This window comes from Cutaneotrichosporon oleaginosum (genome assembly GCF_008065305.1).
Source record: "Cutaneotrichosporon oleaginosum strain ATCC 20508 chromosome Unknown ATCC20508_contig01, whole genome shotgun sequence".
Taxonomy (NCBI): domain Eukaryota; kingdom Fungi; phylum Basidiomycota; class Tremellomycetes; order Trichosporonales; family Trichosporonaceae; genus Cutaneotrichosporon; species Cutaneotrichosporon oleaginosum.
Genome location: NW_027072170.1, coordinates 2,933,666 through 2,950,647, shown reverse-complemented (window position 1 = coordinate 2,950,647; position 16,982 = coordinate 2,933,666). Strand labels below are relative to the sequence as shown.

The window sequence follows — 16,982 nt, the reverse complement described above, 5'->3', positions numbered from 1 at the left end:
CCATACCCCACGAGATTACACACTCACCCTCGGCGTCTCTAGAACATGACGCACACCTCGGCGGCCACGACAAGACAGCCCACGGCCATGGTGGTCCACAGCGGGACCATGTTCCAGCGCATGAACTCGAGCCGGCCGACGCTGAGGCCCTTTTGCGCGAGTATGTCGCGCCAGAGCAGGCCGGCGAGCGACGCGGAGAATCTGGCATCAGGCATGTCTCGCGGTGCCGACGTACACAAACGAGTAAGCGCCAAAATTCGACCCGATGGCGAGCGCGAGCACGCTCCCGTACAGGGTGCGGTCGGAGGGCGCAGCCGCGTCGCGCCACACAACGAGGATGCGGGACAGGAGCACGGTGAGCCCGATGTTTGTGCCGAGGATCTGGGGTCAGCTTTTATCTCTCGCGACTCACGTTGCAGCCCAGGACGGAGATGACGCCCATGAGCCACACGCAGCCCGCTGTGCCGCCGGCGCGCGCCCATGCCGCCCACCAGCGCGCCCAGACTGCGACCCAGCCGGTGTGCTCGAGCGCGTCGACGAGGATGAACATGCTGAATGCGAAGGGGAGGAGGGGGAGGGGGAGGCGGGACACGACGGCCGCGACGGTCGGGAACGTGTGCCGCAGCCACGCGACGGGGTGGGCGCGAGCGACGGGCGCCCGTGCTGCCGGGGAAGGGTCGGGCGATGGCGCTGTTGATGGCGATGGCGAGCGCGACTTCTCCGTCGTGATGGACGCGACGCCCGCACTCGGCGGGCGCTCGGTGCCCGTCGCTTGCGCCGCTTCGTCGTCGGACGTGCGTGCCGGCCCGACACGCGCCATCTCCGCTTCGGGCCTGAGGGCGCCGCCGCCGCTCCGGCCGCGGCGGAGGTCATGCAACGCGTCGCGGAGGAGGACGAGGACCGCCGCGGGCCCCGTGACTGTCCACACGCCTTCTACGCCCTCAAGCTTGCCGGCTGCGCTGAGCGCGACGAGCGCGACAATCGCCGCGACGAAGACTGTGCTCGTGAAGATCGCGCCGAAGGGGTCGACGAGCGCGTCCCGCGGATCGACTTTCGGCGGGCTCAGCGTCGTCGGGATGAGCTTGCGGTACAGCACCGCGAGGACGGGGTAGAGCGCGACAGCGGCCGCGAGGGTCGGCAGCGCCGTCCACGCGCTAAAGCTTAGGAAGGAGAGGTGGAAGCTGCTTGTGAGGACGAGATTCGTGGGGTTGGACGACACGAGGAGCGCGCTGGCGAGGTTGGCGGCCTGGAACTGCGCGAAGAGGAACGGCGTGGGGAGCACGCCTGTGTGCGTCGTAAAGTAGGCGACGAAGGGCGTGCCGGAGAGCACGACGGGGTCGTTGCCTACCCCGAGGCTGAGGAGGACGAAGAGCGCGTACAGCGCCAAAAAGAGGGTCTTGCCGGACGACGAGGCGCGCGCCGCGACTGCGAACGCCAGGAATCGCAGCAGTCCGGTGCAGTCCAGCGAGAGGGAGATGTACGCGAACGCAAGGAAGAGCGTCATGATGTCGTAGGGACGGACACCGCCGACAATGCCCCCGCGCACCACGCTGCCGGGGATGCACGTGCTCGCGAGGAGGAGGAGGACACCCGCGACAGGTGCGGTGGCGAGCCCGAGCGTGAAGTGCGGGCGGGCGGACGGCGTCGCTTCTGCCGCCGCCCCTGCATCTTCGGGGGCATGTGAGGGCGCAGCAAGTGTGTCAGGCGTTGGCGTCGGCACGTCGGTCTCCGAGCTCTTGCTCGCCTCGCTGGTGGTGCTCGCGCCAGTCGTGCTCGCGCCGTTCGCTTCCTTTCCGTCGTCATTTGGCGCACGGCTTTCATGACGCTCCTCCTGGGCGTCCTTGCTTTCGCGAATCTCCCGGGTTTCGCGGATCTCCCGGGTCTCGCGGATCTCGCCTTGGTGCACGTACGCGTCCCACCGCCCCAGACCGAGGACGGCATCGCGTGCTTCGCTGGCCACGCGCCCCAGCACGCGCGGCAGCGGGATGCGCAGCGGGAATATGACGAGGGCGTCTGCGTGAGCCCTCTGCTACAGGAGCCCGGCGGAATGTTCGACGCGACTCACTGACGGCGAAGAAGATGATAAGGGTCACGATGCTCCGTGCGTCGATGGGCCGTGCGGTGCCTGCGGCTGTGAGCGCCCGCATCGAGATCGTCGGCAGCCTGGAGCTGGGCGGCGTGAGTGGGGTCAGCGCTAGTGGCGCGCGTGCGCCGGGCGAGCTCGAGGCCATGGTGAGACGAGAAGATGCAAGATGCAAAATGTGGATGTGGCGACGGCGACTTGGCACTTGCATTGCGAGTTCCGACTTTGGCTGATGTCATGTTTTGCAGATCTGCCGCGTTTTCTGACGATAAGCGGACTTGCAGGGTCACACGTTCGTCAGACTTCTTCACCACGCCGCCTGGCCTCGCCGCTTTCGTCTTCTTGGCATGCGCGGGAAGCGCGGGACGACATTCTGTAGAAACGTGCATGCCCGACGATAGACCTACAACATCACATGAGGTCTTCCACACTGCTGGAGAGAAAGTGCATCCAATACGTGCTATAGATGTAGGGGGTATAGCAAATCATGCGCTAATGTGGTTTGCAAAACAAGACATAGGAGCAGGAAGTGGAGACACAATGAAGTGAAACAATAATGAGACATGGATGTTGCGATCGGACATGGAGGCTGCAAGGTCATGGTGGCATGTGGTCGGACGGAATCGTTAAAGTCACAATGGCGAGAAGCGCTAGCGCTATGCGAGCATGACCTCGCCGCTGTCGTCGCCCCCATCGGTGATAAACTGGGAAAAGTCGAAACCGTCGCCTATCGGAAAGTTATTGAACCAGTCGGCCAGATCGCCATCGGCTGGTGGGAAGTCGCCCAACAGCGACTGATTACCATTGCCAGACGCGTTGGCACCCGACATGTCGAAAGCCTTTGACGCCGCAGGGCCGTTCGAGTTGGCACCTGCCTGGGCGGACGCATCGCCTGCGTTGCCCGCGCTCCCGCCAACCGGGTTGGGTGGCGACGGAGTCACGCCATGTGGCCCGGACTGAATCTGCGACTCGGACTGGGGTGCACCAATGTTGTTGTTGGGCGAATTCCGAAGTGACTTGGGCGTTCCCTGATCGCGCTTCATGTCAGCTTACACTATAAACCTGGATGAGCACTCACATTAACGTCGTTGTTCGCCAATTTAGGTGTCATCGCACTCATCCCGGAAGCCTGGGGCGTCTTACGACCAAGACTTGTGCCTGCTGGACTCTGTGGTGGTGGCATCGACCCGTCGCCAGGCTTGCTCTGGTTCCGCTGCATCGAATGACCGGGGACTCCATTGGGCATGGTGCGCGGCGACTGTCCAGGCATGCCTGGGCTCTGCCCCTCCATCCCGCCGTTCATAGGCATGCGGCCCTGCTGGCTGCCGCCCATGACCGACATCTGCTGGGCCATGCCCATGTTGGGCTGGAAGCCCGACTGCAACGTCTGAGGCTGGATATATGGGCTCGGGGCTGCGCTGCCCGAGTTGCGCCGCTGACGCTTGCGATCTGGCGGCGTGTTGCCGCGAGGTGCACCCTGATTCGACTCGGCCTGCTGCAAGGCGTCAGCAGAGATCAAAGAAACGCTGCTCACCTGCATCGGCGTAGAGTCGCCAAAGGCCATGCTATGAGGCCGCGCGGCGCCACTGGAATTGCGCTGCACAGGGTGTTGCTGCGAGTGGGGTCCGCCCATTGTCTTGCCAGCAATGATTGGGGACCCGCTCGCCTGTTGCTGGGCGTTTTGAGCCTGCGGCATAGATGAGTCCTTGTTCATCATCCGCTGGGTGTGCTCTTGCAACCCTTTTCCGTACGTAGCTCGAAGCTGCTCCTGACTGTTAGACCAACGCCATCGTGATGACACTCACCGCCTCCTTGTCTGGAAGAGGAGACTTGAAGTCACGACCCGCCAATCCGGTCGAGTGCAAGGCGCCATTGAAAACGGATGGGATCGGGTTGGAGATCCCAACTTGCTGCGCCAGCGCGTTCATCTGCTGGTGTTGAAAGTGCTGCTGCAACATCATCTGATTTCCTAGACCATTGTGCTGGACGCCCAGTCGCTGCTGTTGTAGCATCTGCTGCTGCTGCTGCTGCAGGTGGGCGCCTGGATGTTGCTGTTGCTGATGGGGCATGTGCTGGCCAGCTGCCTGCGCCTGCTTCTGCTGTTCCATCTGAGCACGCATCTGAGCCATCTGCATGGCAGCATGGGGCGGGGCGTGCTGTTGGTGCTGCTGCGGAGTCATAGTCCCGACTGGGCTGGCAGCTGCGGCCTGGGGAGTGGCGGGGTGCATGAAAGTACCGCTGCCAGGTTGGCTCATGGGCACACCCTGCTGGGAGAGGCCGGCGTGCATCATCGTTGGCGTTCCGCCAGGCATGCCGTTTGGAGGGCGAGCAGGCTTCTGCAATGGCGATGGCATCACTGCGTGCTGCGGAACCATCCGTGGTGATGGCTGAACGGGAGATGGGTGGTTCGGGGGAGCCTGCGATGGTGGCTGCATTCCCATGTGAGCGGCCTGGGATGCTGTGTACACATGCTGTTGACCTGGAGGGGGACGGGCGTGTTGGGCAGGAGAGCCAGCAAGGCCTTGAGATTGGAACCGAGCGGCGTTCTGAGCATGTGCTTGCGCCTGCGCCTGCGCCTGAGCCTGCGCCGCCGCTTGAGCCTGAGCCTGAGCCTGCGCCTGCGCTTGCGCCTGCTGTTGCGCCTGCTGTTGCGCCTGCTGTTGCTGCAAATGGTGCTGCTGGTTTGCGGCCTGCTGCAAGTGTTGAGCCTGCTGCATCGCGACGTGAGCGGGTGACATCCCTGCCTGTTGCTGGGCCTGGCTCATCTGCGCTGCCTGCTGCTGCTGCTGCTGCTGCTGCTGCGCGGCCTGCTGAGCCGCCTGCTGTTGAGCATGAGCTTGCTGGGCCTGCTGCTGCGCGGCTTGCTGTTGCGCCTGCTGAGCTGCCTGCTGCGCCTGCTGCTGCTGCACCTGCTGTTGCTGCGCCTGCTGCTGCTGTTGAACCTGCTGCTGCTGCTGTACCTGCTGCTGCTGCACTTGCTGCTGCTGAGTGAGGTAGGCGGGATGGGCCTGCTGTGAAGGTGCACGGGCGAGTGCCGCTCCGGCAGTGGCTGCGCCCTGGTACTGTTGCTGACCCGGCTGAGGACTCGGGCCTCCGGTGCCGTTAATCTGCGAGGCCATGCCGCGAATCTTGGCAAGAGTCTCGGAGAAAACAATCGGGTTGTTCATTGCTGATAACCCCTTCCCGGCAGATGCCAACTCCCAAAAGGCCATCCAGGCTCTGTAAAAGTGTCAGCGCAATGATATGACACAAAGTTCAGTCTTGTTTAACTCACTCGTATAATGCGCCTTTCGGGTGAGCAATCTGCACGGGCTGCTCGCTGATGCCGGCCTCATTGCGCATGGTCGACGCCGTGTTCGCAAAGTCATGTCGCGATAGGTAATCAAAAACATACAGTCGCAGTCTGTTAACCGCGTCAGCTCGACGTTGACAATAACAACCTCATGTCGGCTCAAAACTTACAATGACTCTGGATCGTGGGACGACTGCCCCATCTGCGACTGAACGGACCCTGCTCTAGACATGTTATAAGCATGCTGGGCTGCCAGCTGGTGCTCGGCGCTCGCCGATTGCGCGTGTGTGGGCTGACTCATAGCACCTGGAGTCGCATGTTGCGACTGTGGAGTCATCTGGCCTGCGAGGTGCTGTGGGTGCTGAGCCTGGCCACCAACCTGACCTGGCTGCTGCATAGAGTACGCCGGTGTCGGAGTCACAGCGACACCTGCCGGTTGCCCCGGGCGCACTGGACCACCTCTTGTTGGACGGATCTGAGCGCCTGGTGGGCGCGCCATCCCAACGGCGGCCTGGTGGGCATAACCCGGGTGGTGTTGAGGGTGGAGGACCGATGCTGGTCCATTGACGGAGAAGGCTGGCTGTAAATGAGGAGAAGCGGAAATATGATGGGCAGCCATCGGGCGTGGCTGCTGCTGCTGAGATGCAGCCTGCTGGGCCTGCTGTTGGGCATGAGCGGCAGCCTGCGCAGCAAGCTGTTGCTGCTGCAGATTTTGCTGTTGCTGCTGCTGGGCCTGCTGCAACGACTGCACCTGCACCTGAGCCTGAGCTTGAGCCTGGGCCTGGGCGAGATGTTGCTGAGTGGACAGCAGTTGCTGCCTCTGCTGCTGCTGTTGCAGCATGGCCTGGTGCTGGGCCATGCTCATTATGCCGGGCTGAGGGCGAACGACGCCCATGTTGCCGTACTGTGCGTACTGCATCGGCATGCCGGGCTGGCCGGGCTGACCTGGCTGCTGCATGAGGTGATAGTTGGAGTGAATCACAGCTCCGGACGCGTGTGAAGGACGCGGTAGAGGTGGTTGAGGCAAGGCCATGGCCTGCAAAAGAAGGGGTATCAGCGAATTGCACAATAAACCCTTGTGGTGTGTTTCATGATGCGAACTCACTTTGAGCGCCAGGGCCTTCAACTTAGAAAGTCGTCCTTATGTTGACGACTATAAGGCGCAGTAGCGCAACAATGTCACGACTATTGCCCGTAGACGCAGGCGCAGGTGTGGGGCCAGCTGGCGTTGCTGTCGTGGTGGGGATGGGTGGATAGCGAAGAAAAAAAAGCGACGAGTGGATGCTTTTGAGGGAGGAGGAGGGAGGGGGTAATAGGAGGGGGGGTGAGAGATCACGCGTCAAGAGAATTGGATGACGAGGGTGATTGAGTGTGTGGTAGATGATGGGGGGGGGGGGGGGGATATGGATGGAAGATGGGTTTGCAGTGTTGGCCGTGCGCACGCGTGTCCAAGAATCAGAGGACAATGTGAACAAGTAGACCAAGGAACGTAGCCTTGCGCCTTGGGCTATGCGAATCTGAGGGTATGGCTGCCTGGTTGGGGGGAGGGAGAGGGTTTGACTGCCGAGGAGAGGTGGCGATGTGGGGACGGCGTCGCGGGTACAGCGTCGTAGGCGTCCGTCTCAAATTGGCGGATGCACCGATGTTAGAGGCTGGAAACGACCGAAGAAACGGCTCGATTCAATCAAAATGATCAAGGATCGCCACTCGCGTGGGTCCGCTGGCTACGCGTTTGAAACAAACCAAGTGGAGCGAGGATTGGACACGGCACGGCACGGGACGGGTGGGTGGTGGGCGAAACGCGTAGTGACAAGTCGATGGGGCTGACGATGGTGTCAGAAACGTGGAGAATGGATGGAATGGGCATTGAAGGAAACACGCTCACCTTGTGCGCAATGGTCACCGCGTAGTAGGGTTGACGCGTCGGATGCCTCGTCTTATCGCGACGATGAATGGTGGCGCGCACCTGGGTGGGGCGCACGGGGCGGGCCGCGAAAGAAGAGTGGATGCGCGCGAGGCCGATGTCTGCTGCGCAGATGAAGGGATGAAGGTTTCTGTGACCGAGGCGAGGTGATGGCAGCGTCTGTCACTGATGGCAGAAGTGCGCGCGCGTGTGCTCAAATGGCAGGTTTGTGCGACTGTGTATCGAGGTGACGCACAAGGCAAAAAGGCCCAAGAGATACAGAGGCGATGCACGAAGGTTGAGGGAGAGTGTCGAGGATGAGACTCACGCCTGAGGGGAGGAGGAGATGAAGAGGATGGGGCGTTGATAAAGGCAACGCGGTTCTTGGAGAGGGAGGTGAGGGGAGGGGGTTTGGGGAGGATGGCGGGAGGCGGGAGGCGAGAGGCGAGTGAGGATTATGAGAGGGGAGGAGGAGGGTGGTGGATGAAAACAGCGAGAGCAAGCGAAGAGCGACTAGATGTTGAGCTAGCGCAGTGGGGGGGGGAATGGGGGGGGTTGGGTGGTGTTGGGTGTTGGAGTGAATGAATTGATGATGTTCCCACGGGAGATCAGAGCTGGGACGTTTTCGAGGCACTGAGGAGGGGGGGGGGGGGGGGGCGATGAGTGGTGGCGTTCGATGAGTGCAAGTGGGTGTGGAGAGGAGGAGGGGGGAGGGGGGGATGGTGTGCTCGATGAGATTGATGGGATCGGTGGGTGGTGGGAGATTGGAAGAAGAGGGTGAAAGGGGGGAGTGGGTGGGTGGTGGGTGGTGGGTGGTAGACCGGGGGGCTGGGGAGGGGGGGGGGGGGGTCGTGCCCTGGTTTAGACGGGGAGATGTAGGTTGGGGGGGGGGGGGAGGGAGGTGGAGAGTACAGGAGTGGTGAGAGATTGAGGAGGGGGAGGGAGATGGTGAGGAGGAGGGTGTTGATGGCGAGGAGAGGTGGATTGAGGAGGACAAGTGTGATGGTGAGCTGGGAGTGGTGGTGGTGGTGAAGGAAGGTGGATGGAGAGTGAGTGAGCAAGGGAGGCAGTCAGGGTGACTGGCTGCTTGCTGGGCGGCGGGCGGCGGGCGGCGGGGAAGAGCCAAAGAGAGACGCCGACGCCCAATCCTCCCAATTTCAAAAAGTGGGGGGTCAAATAAGATCTCTATCTCGATTCTGTCTGCCCTTTTGTCCTCTATTCTAATCTCAGGGGGGGGTGCATTCAACTTTATCCAAATCTCATCTAATGCCTCTAATGCCTCATTAACGGTTTATTAGACTCCGCTAATCGGAGCTTTGTTTTATCCCTTTGAGACACCCATGCACTTTTGTGATGCTATCGATCCAGCAGCCGACTCGACTCGTTCCATGCATGCACGCTCACTGTTGTGGCAGTGGCAGTGGCAGTGGCAGTGACAGTGGCAAACGACCACTCCACCGATTCTAGGTTATATATTAACGCGGATGAGCTTTTACTGATCCCGGCGACAAGAGCTGCGGTGACGGTGACGGTGACGGTGACGGTGACGGCGCCGAGCTCCTCTGCGTCTGCGCCTCTGCGAACATCGAGTGATGCAGATCAGCACCTGGCCTCCCTCCCGTCAGCCGTCAGCATCAGGGACGGCCCGATTCCGCCCCCCACGCGTCCTTGTGCCGCCCGGCCTCGCCCCCCGCTCGCTTCTGGTTCTGGCGGAGATAGAGCTCGTCTCGTTCCCACTCTCGACTTGGCATTACTGCCCGCTCATCCCCGCCGGTGCGCGGCGCGGCGCTCTGACGATCGCGGCGTCCCTAAACGCGCAAAGCTGTCTCGGATGAGGATATGGATCGGCGGCTCCTGGGCCATGGGGGCTGGGGCCTGGGGGCATGACGCGTTAAAAAATGTGGGACAAAAAAGTTCCGAGCCGGCGGCGATCCGGCGATCCGGCGAGCCGAGACGGCAGGCAGTTGCCAGGCAGGTCGCCGCTGGAATCACCCTGTTGGTCTTGGCTGCTTTGTGTTGGTGGCCTGCATGGCCTGGCTATGCTTTGTTGCTGGCTACTTTTGCTGGCTACTTTGCTGGCTACTTTGCTTGGTTTGTTGAATTGTTGATGCCCCCAGGCTACAGGCCAACTAGGCCAGATCGCTGATCACGATCGCTGATCTCATGATCTCATGATCGCGATCGCTGGATCGCTGGAATTCCACAGGCACTTGTCTCGACTACTACTCTATCATGTAGCATGCAATGCACAACTCGCCATTCCATCCGCTCACATCGGGATGCTTGAGCTCAAAGCTGATACCTACGCTGCCGGCGCAGGCGCAGGCAGGGTGCGCCACCGCCACAGGGTGCGGGCATGCGGGAGCCAGGAGGTTTTCTCTCTGCGATCTGCATGTGCGTGCTGCACGCGCACGCGCACGCGCACGCGCACGCGAGTGTAGCGGGTTTGAGTGCAAGGATGGCCAAGGTAAGATGGATGAGGTGAGGCCCGTCCGTAAGCCCCGTGCCAGTACGGCGACGGCCAGCACATATGCCCCGCGAGCCCAGCATACCGCACGCACGCATCGGGTTCAACGCAAGCGCCAACCACACCACATATCATCGATCGCGCACCCTCCACAATTGCTCCGCAGGCTCTCCAATACATGCATCTAAAACAAGCGGCGGATCGGCTCGATGATCGCCCCCGGCTTCTTCGTGACCCGCGGCATCGTCTGGCGCTGGAACCCGGCGCGCGCATTCCACTCGCTGCCCACCGGATTCGCGAACTGCGCCTCGTACTGCCGCACACTGGTGAACGGGAACGGGAGGTCTGTCGGCAAGAACTTTGCGGCCTTCCGGTCCTTCTTCTCCGAGATGATGACGTTGGCGCGCCCCGCGTCTTTGCGCGCCTCGGCGGACACACCCGCCGTCGTCGCTGTGCGCTTCTTCTTGCGCTGCCGCACACCCTTGCCCCCCCACCCGCCCCAGCCAGGCAGCGTCGTGTCGACCGTCTGCGGCGCGTCCGCGTCGATTGCCGCCTGTTTCTCTGCCGTAAAGTCCGCGACGACGTCGTCGCCCGCGAACGCTTCGGCCACGAGCGCGCGCTGCGTGAACGCCTTCACGCCCGAGGCGGGGAGGAGCTCGTCGTCCGACGAGTCGGCGTCGGCCGGCGCAGCCGCAGACGCTGACGCCGCGGCCTTCTTCTCGGCGCGCGACAGCTTCTTGCCCACGTCAACCGAGATCTCGATCGCATCCACGTCCTCGTCCTTTGGCCGCGCCGCCTTTTTGAGCGCACGCACAGCCTTGGCCTCGGAAGACTTGTTGACGGCGTTCTTCTTGCGCGACGGCCCGGCGGAAGCGGACGCGTCGAGCCACGGGTTGGAGACGGATTCTGGCGACAGCGACGGCTCGTAGCGCGACACTTCCTTGACCTCGGCTTTGTCCGCCTTGTCCGTGCCCGCCTTGGCAGGTGCATCCCCGGCCTCGCCAGGTCCAGAGAACACCATCCGCCCCTCGCCGAGCTTGAGGACCTGCGCGGCGTCCTCGTCCTCGCTCTCGCTCTCCTTCTCCTCGCCAAACATGTCGATGTCGCGGCGCAGCGCCTCCGCCTCGTCCGCGACCTCGCGCATCCGCCGCTCCTGCGCCTTCTGCATAAACTTCATCTGCATGAGGCCCTTCTTGCCCGCCGGCGCCTCGGCCTTGTCGAGCGCCGCGAGCTGGTCGAACGCGCGCGCCTTGATCGCCTCTTCGTCGCCCTCGTCGCCCGAGTCGCCCGAATCGCTCTCGCTCGACTCGCCGCTGTCCCGCCCCTGTATCTTGCGCTGCAACTTGTCGCGCAGCTCGAGCATCTCGACGCGCTGCGACCGCCGCTCGGCCGCCTCGGCCTCGGTGCCCTCGCCGTCCGCGCCGCGGCCGAAGCGGCTGCGCGCCCCGTGGCGCAGCGTCGCGCGCTCCCGCGCCCGCTCCCGCTCCAGCCGCTCGCGCTCCTCCTCCGCCGCGTCGGGGTCCAGCCGCTCCAAGTCTTCGAGCGAGACCCCGTCCGCCGCCGCCTTGGCCTTGCGCTTGCGCGCAAGCTTCCGGAACGTCTTGCTCTTGATCTTGCTCACGTACTTGGCCTTTTGCTCGGCCCGGAACATGAGTTCGCGCTGGTACCGCAGTTCGGCGCGCCGCGCCTCAATCTCCTCCGGCGACAAATCTTGGCCGCGCAGCGCCTCGTCTTCGGCCGCGGCCACACCCTTGTCCGTCAAGTTGGCGGCGGAGAGGAGCGCGTCGACCGCACTCTCGAGCTCGCCCTCGGGCTTGAAGCTCGCAATGACTTCGCCCGCGCTCTTGTTCCCCCCGCGCGCCTTGGCTTGCAGCGGGAACGAGAGGTGCTCGGCCTCCTTGACGCGCTTCATCAACCCGCTCCACTTTTGCCCCTCTTCGCGCGTCTTCTCGTACGCAGCTTCGCGGTCCAGCCGGTCCTGCACGACAGTCGGGAGCGGCGCCGGGAGCACGCCGGACTTGAGAACCGAGGACGACTTCTTGTCCGTCTTGGAGGGAAGCAGGGCGCTCGCGCCAGACAGCGCGGGGTTGGACGAGATAAGCGATGCAAGGTCGACTTTTGTTTCTGATGTCAGCGCAGTTGTGTGGGAGGTAGCGTACTGCTCTTCAGAGCCAGGTCGCCGTCGCCGACACCAGGAGCGGCCTGGACGGGCAGCACGCGCCGCTTCTTGGCCGCAGGCTCGCCGGTATCCGCCTTGCGCTTCTTGTCGGCGCTGGCGAGGCTGTCGACGAAGGCGTCGAGGCCGTCTAGCCCGGCGTCTTCGTCGTCGTCAGAGAGGTCGGAGGGGAGTTCGGGGTCCTCGTCGAAGACCTCTTCGTCGTCGTCGTCGTCCTCATCCTCCTCCTCGTCCTCGTCCGCCATCTCCTCGTCCCCATCCATCTCCTCCTCTTCCTCCCCCCCGTCCTCATCACCCTCGCCCTCCTCGTCCGGGAACGCCGACTTGAAAGCTGTCCGTGGCGAGCGCTCCACCTCCGGGTCGCTCTCCTCATCCGTCTCATCAAGGTTGACATTCAACGGCTTCGCAGGCTGGAGTCAGCGCCTACCATCGCAAGCTCCCCCGCACCCACCTTCATCACCACCTCTCGCCCCTTCTTCCCCTTCCCCTTCTTGAGGTTGGAAAACACATCGCCCCAGCGCTCCTCGTCGCTCCCGTCCTCCTCCCACGCCTCGTCCGAGTCAATGTCCTCGTCGTCGCTCTCGCCGACCTCGGCCCCGTCGTCGCCCGCAATCTGCATCGCGACCCGCCGGATCCGCGCAGCCATGTCCTCGTCCTCGTCCTCCTCGCGCCCCGGCCGCTCCGCCGCCTCCTCCCGCGTAAGGCTCAGCTGCTGCGCCGACGTCCGGTGCCGCTTCGGCAGCTTCTCGTCGAACGTGTACGTGTCGTCAACGGCGGCCTGCGGCTCGCGGCGCTGCTTGCGCTTCCCACCTCCGGAGGAGGAGGCGGAGAAGACGCGCGTGGATACTGCGCGCGCGTTCTTGCGGCCCATAGTGTGGTTGATGCTTGCAGTATCTCGTTGCGTCTGAACTCTTGAGATCGTCCAAAATCTCTGATCCCACGTGCGGTGCCTGGGTGGCGGGAAATGCCAGGTGGGCTAGCTGTGGTGATACGGCTACACCGCGTAATTGCAACGCCACACGTCGGGGGCAGCGGAGTTATCGGAACGCGGAACCGCCCGGTACGCCCGCTGGCTGGCTGTCTCGCTGTGGCCGCCGTCGCTCGCAGGCTGCACGTCGAACTCGAGCTCTCCAAGGCTACCACCATCACCCCACTCGTGCGTATCTGTCGCCGTCCGGCCCCCCCCCTCTTCCCTTCCCATCTCCCCTTCCCCGCCCGCCCGCCCCCCGCCTCTCGCCGGCCTCCAACGAACCAAGTGCCGCGCAGCTCACACCAGAAAATGTCCGCTCTCCGCCTCACCTCGTCGCTCCGCGTCGCCTCGCGCCAGGTCCAGGCCGCGTCCCTGCGCAGGGGGTACGCCGCCGCCGCCGACGAGAAGCTCAAGCTCTCGCTCGTCCTTCCCCACCAGGTGGGTTTGTGGAGTGGAGGATTGGAGTCGGAGTGGAGGAGTGTGATGGGAGGGTCAATTTGCCATGGTTTCGCGCAACGGCCTCCGCCAAGTCCGGCAGCTAAAAACGATGCGGAGAGGGGAGCAGAAGGAGGATAAGCAGAGGAGAAGAAGCGGCGGCGTAGCAGCGGCACCCCGCCCACATGAGGAAGAACGCCAATCTAACCCCAGGCTCTCTTCTCCGCGACCGGCGTCACCCAGGTCAACATCCCCGCCGCGACCGGTGACATGGGTATCCTCGCGAACCACGTGCCGGCGATCGAGGCGCTGCGCCCCGGTGTCGTCGAGGTGATCGAGGACGGCGGCAAGTCGGGCAAGTGGTTCGGTGAGTTGTTGATATGCGCACGCTCACTCTAGTCTCCACCGGCTTTGCGACCATGCACGGCAACAACTCGCTCACGATCAACGCCGTCGAGGCGTACCCCCTCTCGGACTTTTCGATCGAGAACGTGCGCGCCGGCCTCGCCGAGGCCAACAAGGTGCTCGGCTCGTCGGCGCCCGAGGCCGAGAAGGCCGAGGCCCGCATCGAGGTCGAGGTCTTTGAGGCCCTCCAGGCTGCCCTTGCCAAGTAGAGCGTGTAGAGAGTAGGGAAAGGCCCGGTACACGGGCTCCATCGCATGCAGCGGTGCAAATGGCGGGATTGGGGTTGAGAAGGTGAATGTGCCGTGGGTTTGAAAGCGCGAGAGATGCGGGGCATCGAGAGAACACCAGAGGGGCAGGAGGCGTGGCGTGAGTGTGTTTACATGAGCATGCTGCTCGTGGCGGTGTCGGATCGTGTCAGCGTGGAGATGCCCGTCAAGGAACTGAGCAGCAAGTGAGCAACGCGTATCAGTCGGAGTTTGTGCAGCTGGATTGAACGCAGACCAGCTGCAGCACGTTTGAACGAGGACGCCATTTTGCTGAACGCGATTTGCGCCCGAAGCAGTCGATTGATAGAGTGATGCGCACAACCACTGATGTGGGTGCGCATGGTGAACCGCACTGTGGCAGCCGCATAAATCTCAAGCCCACAGCATCCTCCATCTGCCCAGTTACCGCCCCGTTGTCGACGCCATCGCATCTCGCTCAACGTGAATGAACGCCGCAGTGAGAGCGCCCCATAATCGCTCTCCCACAGCGCACTCCGCAGACATGCCACACCACCACTGGACCTCGCCAATGCCCCTATCTTCCGAACTTGGGTCACCGTGTACGCACCTTTTCCACCGCACGATGTCACTGTCCACCGATAGTTCGGACACCAGCTGGAGTGCGGGGCAGGTTCGGACGCGTCACAGCAGCTACACGACGCATACCCGACGCCGGTTCGACACACGTTGCACCATGCGTGCGTGTCGTGCGCTACGGGGTCACCTTCCGATACATGAGATCGCAGACGGTGTCTAAGACCCCGGCACCGACACCGACACCGACACCGACAAGCCTGGTACACGCAGGCAGCTGGGTCGCTGAAACATCCCTTACGCCTCTCCACCACGAAATCACTCACGCGTGGCGTGCGCCTCTCACACATCAGCCACCTCATCTCACGCCACACCACACCCCCAACCCATACGGACGATGGAGAATGCATCCATCAACAAAGAGCAGAACGAAAACGAAAAGGAGCCGCAGGTACAACACCCGCGCTCAGTCCTCGAATACACTCGCGCAACCTATGCTGCAGCGGCGCTTACTTGGACGACGAGAACTTGGTGACGGCCTTGGTGCCCTCCGAGATGGCGTGCTTCGACAGCTCTCCGGGGAGGATGAGGCGGACGGCGGTCTGGATCTCACGCGACGAAATGGTGCTGCGGTGGTTGTACGATGCGAGCTTGGACGCCTCGGTTGCGATGCGCTCGAAAATGTCGGCCACGAACGAGTTGAGAATGGCCATGGCCTTGTTCGAGATACCCGTGTCGGGGTGGACCTGCTTGAGGACACGGTAGATGTAGGACGAGTACGACTCGACACGCTTCTTGGTGCGCTTCTTGCCGCCCTCCTTGGTGGACGACGAGGTCTTGGCGGCCTTGGCGGGCGCCTTTGAGGCAGCGGCGGGGGCCTTGGAGGCCTGCGAGGCGGGAGCCTTGGACGCGACGGACGACTTGGGGGGCTGGTGTTAGGGGGAGGTGGCGGGGATGAGGAGGTGTGTAAGGGGGGTAGGCTTACCATTGTAGTGTTGTTGGTGGTGGGGGGGGCGGTAAGAGAAGTAGACGGAGTTGGGTTGAGGTGAAAGAGGCGGAAGGTAGAGAGGCCAGACGACTAGTTATAGGTTAGATGACAGAGTGCGAGGGCGATGCAAAGAGTTGCAAGAGTGTTTGGATGCTGTGGTTGTAGGATCGAGTGGGAGGCTGATGCGGGAATTTAACAACATAAACGGTGACGTGTATGTAAATTCATTGTGCACATCATCGTTGGTGTCTGTCAATCCTCTCCACCACGCCTCGAGCCCTCTCGCTACTCTTGTGTTGTGCTTTGATACTCTGCACTCTCCCTCCATCCCATCCTATATTAGTTACTCGCCTCTCCGCCTCCGTCTCTCCTTCTTCTTCCACTCACTACCCATCTCTCAACTCTCACCCTCTACCTCTACCCCCCACCCACCCCAACCCCAACCCCAACTCTACTTCACAATGTCTTCCGGTGGCAAGTCTGGTGGCAAGTCTGGCGGCGAGAGCAAGTCGTCGACCCGTTCGGCCAAGGCCGGTCTTCAGTGTAAGTCGCGCGCGCACCTCCCCACCTCCTTGGTCTTCAGCTAACCCCCAGTCCCCGTTGGTCGTATCCACCGTCTCCTCAAGCGTGGCAACTACGCCCAGCGTATCGGTTCGGGTGCCCCCGTCTACCTCGCCGCTGTCCTCGAGTACCTCGCAGCCGAGATCCTCGAGCTTGCCGGTAACGCAGCCCGCGACAACAAGAAGTCGCGTATCGTGCCCCGTCACCTGCAGCTCGCCGTCCGCAACGACGAGGAGCTCAACAAGCTCCTCGGCTCGGTCGTCATCTCCCAGGGTGGTGTCCTCCCCAACATCCTTTCCGAGCTCCTCCCCCAGAAGACCGGCAAGGGCAAGAAGGGCGGCAACGCTTCGCAGGACGTCTAAGTCCCTCCGACCACGGACGCGGCGCTGCGGCGCCACGAGTAGAACCCTTCGTCACTTCGTTTTCGCTCGCCTACCTTTTAGCATCGTCATGTAGTGATGCAGATTTCCGAGACCTACTGTGTTGTGGGATGGGCATGTCGGGGTGGTTTGGCTACTGGTTGTGAGCGAAATGCTGCAGTCTCTCGATAATCGCGGCGGTACACCAGCTGTCTCCGTCGTACTCCGCATGTGCTTTCTGGGGTTGTTCGCATTGCATTGCTGCGAGCAGTAAGAGCGACCGTAAAATGGGGTCACCCATGTAGATGAGGCGGGCGTGCGTATGCATCGGTTCAGTCCATTTGTCTTTGCAGTCCGGTTCGAGCTTGCTACGGACGATCCAATGGTGCAATGTTAGACGCTGCGGGTGCACCTCTGTAGCCAGATGCGTTTCCAGAGTGGGGCAGGAATCGATCGCCACGAACCGGCTAATCCGGCTAATTCGCACTCTCGTGTGGCAGATCCATGTGAGCTGCGGTCTGTCGTCTGTCCTCGCGACCCGTG

General features: G+C 62.6%; 6 protein-coding genes across 6 annotated transcripts; 2 read left to right on the top strand and 4 right to left on the bottom strand.

Moving 5' to 3' along the window:
* Positions 1–38: 38 nt before the first annotated feature.
* On the bottom strand, positions 39–2,231 carry COLE_01199 (uncharacterized protein; the record flags this gene model as incomplete). The annotated part of the gene is made up of 4 exons (XM_018426657.2): positions 39–201; positions 236–381; positions 413–2,013; positions 2,066–2,231. 4 exons carry the CDS (start codon positions 2,229–2,231, stop codon positions 39–41), a joined length of 2,076 nt encoding a protein of 691 aa, XP_018279069.1.
* Positions 2,232–2,739: 508 nt separating this feature from the next.
* Positions 2,740–6,408, bottom strand: COLE_01198 (uncharacterized protein; the record flags this gene model as incomplete). The annotated part of the gene is made up of 6 exons (XM_018423135.2): positions 2,740–3,120; positions 3,162–3,578; positions 3,618–3,851; positions 3,889–5,302; positions 5,358–5,486; positions 5,546–6,408. The coding sequence occupies 6 exons, from the start codon at positions 6,406–6,408 to the stop codon at positions 2,740–2,742; spliced, it is 3,438 nt and encodes a 1,145-aa protein (XP_018279070.1).
* Positions 6,409–9,929: 3,521 nt separating this feature from the next.
* COLE_01197 (uncharacterized protein) lies at positions 9,930–12,792 on the bottom strand (the record flags this gene model as incomplete). The annotated part of the gene is made up of 3 exons (XM_018425917.2): positions 9,930–11,869; positions 11,905–12,331; positions 12,373–12,792. 3 exons carry the CDS (start codon positions 12,790–12,792, stop codon positions 9,930–9,932), a joined length of 2,787 nt encoding a protein of 928 aa, XP_018281649.1.
* A 408-nt stretch (positions 12,793–13,200) lies between these two features.
* Positions 13,201–13,940, top strand: COLE_01196 (uncharacterized protein; the record flags this gene model as incomplete). Its single annotated transcript, XM_018425918.2, has 3 exons — positions 13,201–13,329; positions 13,540–13,693; positions 13,726–13,940. 3 exons carry the CDS (start codon positions 13,201–13,203, stop codon positions 13,938–13,940), a joined length of 498 nt encoding a protein of 165 aa, XP_018281650.1.
* A 1,100-nt stretch (positions 13,941–15,040) lies between these two features.
* Positions 15,041–15,847, bottom strand: COLE_01195 (uncharacterized protein; the record flags this gene model as incomplete). Its single annotated transcript, XM_018424924.1, has 2 exons — positions 15,041–15,460; positions 15,830–15,847. 2 exons carry the CDS (start codon positions 15,845–15,847, stop codon positions 15,041–15,043), a joined length of 438 nt encoding a protein of 145 aa, XP_018281651.1.
* A 133-nt stretch (positions 15,848–15,980) lies between these two features.
* COLE_01194 (uncharacterized protein) lies at positions 15,981–16,442 on the top strand (the record flags this gene model as incomplete). The annotated part of the gene is made up of 2 exons (XM_018421149.2): positions 15,981–16,062; positions 16,114–16,442. The coding sequence occupies 2 exons, from the start codon at positions 15,981–15,983 to the stop codon at positions 16,440–16,442; spliced, it is 411 nt and encodes a 136-aa protein (XP_018281652.1).
* Between the last annotated feature and the right edge of the window lie 540 nt (positions 16,443–16,982).